At 38.3% G+C, this 6000-nt stretch overlaps 1 protein-coding gene across 1 annotated transcript in view; it reads right to left on the reverse strand.

Moving 5' to 3' along the window:
* The window catches only part of LOC106800088 (complement factor H-like), a 126861-nt gene extending 124743 nt beyond the window's left edge, over positions 1-2118 (reverse strand). Inside the window, 4 exon segments of the mRNA XM_087428469.1 lie at positions 175-217; positions 219-352; positions 797-991; positions 2031-2118. Coding sequence (XP_087284595.1) covers positions 175-217; positions 219-352; positions 797-991; positions 2031-2118 — 460 coding nt within the window.
* Between the last annotated feature and the right edge of the window lie 3882 nt (positions 2119-6000).

A 6000-nucleotide genomic window follows, 5' to 3' on the forward strand; every position in this document is an offset into this window, starting at 1 on the left:
TTGCTATATATGTATCAAGACATTTTTATATCCATTCATACACACTTGGAAAAAATTAAAATCAAACAGGTCCATTGGCCAAATAAGCAGTTGATATAAACATTTTGTCACAGGTAATATAGACGAGTCTTAGCAAATCATAAACATGTTAGGATTATACACCAGTGTACTTACTGACACGGATGCATCTGGGAGGTGGGGACCAGCCATTCTCCATTACATGTCATTAATGTCTGCTCATCTGGAAGACTGTAGCCAGAATGGCATTCAACTTTTACAGATTGACCCTGTAAAATAATTTTTTCCCAATATGGATAATTTCCATGTTCCATGTAATTGAAAATACATCGTCCTAAGGATCATAAAAATGATAAATGAAAAATTTTAAAAACCCATAAATTTGTCAAAAATGGTAAACTGACAACTATCCTTACAATATTTAAATTGGAATAAATAACCTTCCAAAATAATATAGAATTTAAGAAATACTAAAGTTACTACCAAATATTTTTTAAAAATAAAAAATTAATACTGAATATTTTTTACCTTTAGTTTTAAATTTAAATATATATAAATAATGTAGATATTCTTATAAAGCCTCTCTTTTTATCTCTCATGTGATTTTCATGAAGAGGTCCTCGTGAAAAGAAAGATGTATATTGGTCATTTTGCTCATAGAACTCATCTTTTGGCCTTATTTTTTTCATAGAAGACTCAATTGTATTCACTGAAGTGTTTAAGTCCCTCCACTCTCTGAAATATTTGTATATATACAATTATAAAGAGGTTTACTTACTTTGGCAGGGTACTGTTGGTGACCATCCTTCTTGTCTGCAATAAAGATAACCCCCTTTATGTCCTGAAGGAGTCACAAAATTTTGATCACAGTAATAGTAGTAATGTTGTCCTATACGTACTGGAAAGTATGGTTTATAATAATCTTCATAATGTAGACGTCCATGTTTTATTTCTGGAAAATCACAAGGCTTCACTAGCAATAAAAAAAACATAACAAAACCGGTATAAACAACGTTTTACCTCAATAAAAATCAAATTAGACATGAATGTTTATTGGCCAATTAGATTCTCTTCTCTTTATAATGATACTCATTGCATTAGAGTTTCTTGGACAAGAAAAGTTATAAAATTCGGATGACTAAGGTATGTGAGGAAGTCCTTGGTAATGAAGACAAAATTATGTCTTGTGGATCATATGATATAGAAACTTGTATGAAAACTCTCCAGAAAGAAAACTGCACAGATATGTTTAATAAAGTCTCCTTGAGTACATGTCACCCAGCCCTGGTGGATTAAATGAGCATCTTGATTGAGAGATGAAAGTACTGATCTTATCACTCAGCTCATCTGTCTTCTTTTCCTTTCTTTTTCTATTCTCATCAGAAATCAGAGTCCTGTCTTTTCTTCTCACACTAACTCCAATGTAGGAAGACAACGAAGTTTTTTGCTTTTGTTTTTGTTTTGTGGATTAACATTCGTTAGTTTGTTTTCTATATACTGCAAACAATGTGAGAAATAGAGTGAAGAACAAAAATTTTCCATTGATCACATCACACAGAAAAACAAATTCTTATTCATGCCTCAAATTAGTCACAGAGCCAAGTTTTCCTTTCTTTATCTCTCTAGAGAAATGAAGTAGGAATATTTCTTAATATTCAAATAGTTAAGATTATGGTAAACAACGGATTGTTTATTTCTAATTTTACCTGGAGAATGAGATGTATTTAAATACGTTTTATAAAAATTTTTAAATGAGGTATAATATACTAACAATTTGTTGAGTTAATCTAATATATTAAATAATTTTAACATATATGTTTAAGTGCTGTGTTGTTTATCACACATTTATATATAACACATTTTAGAAAAATTTGCCCTCTCCATTGGAAGATTTAGCGATAATCTAACACTTTTAATACCAGACTAGTACAAGTTTTTTCCATGAAATGGGATTCTATTACAATAAACTTTATGCATCATGTTAAAAAAAGTTCCAACACACACACACTTACACAGATATACATGCACCAAGTATTCATTATCATCTTCATCTTCCTTAAGATCACTGCTGAATTTTCTTTTTTCTTTGGTTAGAGACATTTTTCCAGTTGTTTCTACAGACTCATTAAGTGGATTATGAACTTTGAATCCTTGCAGATACTAATGTCTTTCTTTAACAAGGATTTGTGAATGGTACCTTCTATAGGCATAGATTCTTGGCTTAAGTCCATAACTCTTATCACTGATAAATGTTTTCACCACTTTTTTGAAGCTTCCAATATTGAGATTAAAATGCTCATTTAGTCTCATTCTTTTTAAAGCAACATTCTAGTTTTTACCCACCAGTTTTGGGGGGAGTTGAGAGAGTATTTTGTCTTCACCCCCTTGGGATGAATTTCATCATAATACGTCCAAGATGTGTGTCATTTAACAATAACTATACCTGACAAACAGCAGCTTGACTCTGGATTTTCAAGAAGAAGGCTTAAGGAATTTAATTAATTTTTTCATTAAATTCTAGAGGATAAAATTGAACTCATGAGATTTGTCTGATTTCCAGAATAAACATGGATTTATCCACCTCATTATGGTGCTTCCAAAAGAATCTGAAATAAATAAAATAGTCTAGTGATATTATTTCTCTTCAAAAGGTACACAAAGGGGCATAATAAAAGTAGGTGTTACTATTGTCACAGGACTGAGCCCCTTGCTATTTTTCCCTTTGATTTGGGAACACTTAAATCTGTTTTTACCATCCAACAAGATCATTTTCTGGAAGCAAATATAATATTTCACATATGGTCTGATCAGCATTGGCGTCGGCAAGATTTAGAACAGCTTCATTCTAACTCTTACACTTCTACCGGTGAGGGTTGTGGTCTCATTAGCAGTTATGGTGCTTGCCTCATAGTTTTGACTCAAACTGATCACAACATTGATTGAAAATAACACCTAATTTTTAAAAAATATTTCAAACTGTCTATATTACTGCAGCTAATTCCTTTGACTCAAGCCAAGGATCTTATAGTTATCACCACTAAATGTCATGTTATTAGATTCAATCTAGCATAAGAGGATTCCTTTGGAATAATGAATCTCTGTACTAATGTGATTCAGTACATTTACGCCCTCTGTCCAGTCCCGCTGTGAATTTGTACTGCATATCCTCAGAAAATCTTAAAACTGTTTGATGACACAGAGTGAGTAATGGAGCAGGCCTAAGAACAAAAAGTCCTACATCTGAGAATCACATAAAGGTCATTTAATAAAATAAACTATCAGATAAACCATCTAACCCATATATTTCCCCATCATGTCCACAAGAACTTCCAGAAGGTCCCTTGTAGAATAAACTTGCTGAGATCCAGACACACAGTTGGGCTGATGTGTCATTTTCAAAAACCAGCCATAAACATGGATTTAAATATTTTTCCTTAGCTAACTGATTAAGGATAGGCAATGTAGGAGGACCGGAACTCATATCCACCCACACAGGCATATCAAATTCACAGCTATATACAAGAACAAATTTCTTCTGAAAAAAACCCAAAAAGCTAACTATGAGTGACTCCCACACCATCAGAGAAAAGCAGAAAAACACACATGAAAGTCGGTAGGTGAGACAGGACACATCTGCGCCATAAACCTCAACCTTAGCATGGTGACCCACAATCAGGAGGCAATTCAAAACACAAAGATTTTCCCTGAGGAGTGAAGGAGTTTGAACCCCACATCTAGCCTACAACAACTTTCAGCCCAGTACCTAAGATATGAGCACGTAAGCATCTAGCTTTGAAAGCCAACGGGTCTTGTGTCCCGAAAGATCCACAGAGCAATGAACTGAGACACATGAACTGAGAAATGATTTTAAAAGGCCCACATGTGTGGACTCACCTGAGCGGAGACTCAGTTGCAGAGGAAAGGCAACTGAAAAAGTACCCAGAGCTTCTGTGGAAAGAAGCTTGTTGCCTATCATAAAGCATGGGCCTGAGGAGCAGGAATTTAAATTAACTCACATCTAGTAGCCTACTTAAATACTCTCCAAAGATGAAGGCCAGTGGATGCCATCTTTTGTGCTCTTCCTCAGTCTCATGCCAGATCACCAGCATCTCCCAGAAAGGAGCTTGTACTCTTCTTTGACACTCTGATTTTTGTGGCTCTTTCCCAGGAGATGCTTCTAGATTGCTTGGCTCTGCTGGTCAGGAAGGCTTACACTTGCAGGTTCCAAAGGACTGTAACAAATGGAGAAAGAGTTTTCTGAGGCTCTTTTCTCTGGAGGAGGCCGATTAGGGTCACCTTCATTGCTGTGGACTGATGGTCAGATTTCTGAAAATTAAAGCCACCTCTAAGGACTGTGTTAATCCTCTCTCAGACACCTTGGAATGTGGTGCTATCTTCACGCTTTCCATCTGCCATGCTCCAGAGCACCATTAACTCCCCAATAGGAGCTGGTACAAGTGTCTGGTTCCCAGTTTTCACGTCTGGTGCACAAGATTTGGCGGCTGCCACCAGGGATGTTCCTTGCTCACATAGCTTTAGTTGCCAGTGGGGCTTGTGGTCATATGGAGTCTCTGGGACTATAGCAAATGGAGAGAAAGTTTATGGCCATCTAACACCCACATGGCACAGTGCCAATGCAGACTGAAGTACAACCTGCGTTGTCTGTGAAATAGGCTTATTAGCTTGTCCTGCAGCTTTGGCCTGAGGGGCAGGCTTCTGGTTGAGGACATACCTGGGGGCCTACTAAGTGCTCTCCAGGGACTGAGGTCAGGAGACACCACTGTGTGCTGCCCTTCTGCCTTGCTCCAGCTCACCAGTATCAGTGCCTCATCTGGTACTATGATTTCCTATGGCAGCAGCCCAGGGATACCTCTGGATCACTGCACTCTGGCACAGGTGGCCCCATAGGGCTTATACTCCCACAGTCCCACAGGACTGTAACAAGCGGAAAAAGCATTTTGTGTCTACCAAACCAAAGGCACAGTAGAGGCAAAAGGCTGAGGAGTCTGGTCTTACTGTGAAAGAGGCCCTGAGCCTAGTTTCATAGCTGAGGACTGAGGGGAGAAGACTTCCTAATTAAACACAAAACTAAAGGCTGACTGTATTCCTCTTTCCAGAGACCATGGAGGGCAGGTGCTGTCTTCATGCTCTCCATTTACCAAGCTCAAGAGTGCTAGAGGCTCCTGGAAGGATACAATTGTCCTGGCTTTTTACATCAATTGCCCCAGTTTTTGTGGCTACTGCCCAGGGATCACCACTTGATTGCCTGGCCCTCTGGCCAGTGGGGTTTGTGTTCTGAAGTTCAACAAGACAGAAGCAAGAATAAAAACAGGTCTTCACTGGGCAATACCCACAGCTCAGCTCAGAGCGGAGCAGGCAGAAGTACCCGTATCCCAATCTTACCCTGAAAGAGAGTACATTTTGCATACTTTAGAAGATGCTGCCTGACAAGGCTGGGCCTGTGGCATAGTAGTTATGTTGATGAGCTCCTCTTGATGTAGCCCGGGCTTGTAGGTTTGGATCCTCGGCATGAACCTACACCACTCATCAGCCATGCTGAGGCAGCAAGCCACACACAAAATAGAGGAAGATTGGCACAGATATTTACCTCAGGGTGAATCTTCCTCACTAAAAAATATATTAAAAAAACCCTGCTGCCTGTGGTCTTGGCTTCCAGGCAGCCTGAGTCAAGGTGCTGACTGAGATCCTCCCTTTGTAACACTGACACGTCTTGGCACACCCTCAACTACTGAGAGCCACTAAAAATAAATCACAAAGACTGGTGAGACAATCAAGAGCTAAGACACAGTTGAACAATAAGGTTCATCTCCTATGCGAAGTCACTCTTTCAAGACTGCGAGAGCTGGCTGTTTTTATCTAATGCATAGAAATCCAGAGAGAGAGTAAAGGAAGAAGTGAAGAAACAAAGGAATATGTACCCAAATGAAAGAGCAAGATAAAACTTCAGACAAAAGATCTTAA

Source organism: Ceratotherium simum, unplaced genomic scaffold (assembly GCF_057802395.1).
Source record: "Ceratotherium simum simum isolate JZ-2026a unplaced genomic scaffold, ASM5780239v1 HiC_scaffold_51, whole genome shotgun sequence".
Classification (NCBI taxonomy): domain Eukaryota; kingdom Metazoa; phylum Chordata; class Mammalia; order Perissodactyla; family Rhinocerotidae; genus Ceratotherium; species Ceratotherium simum.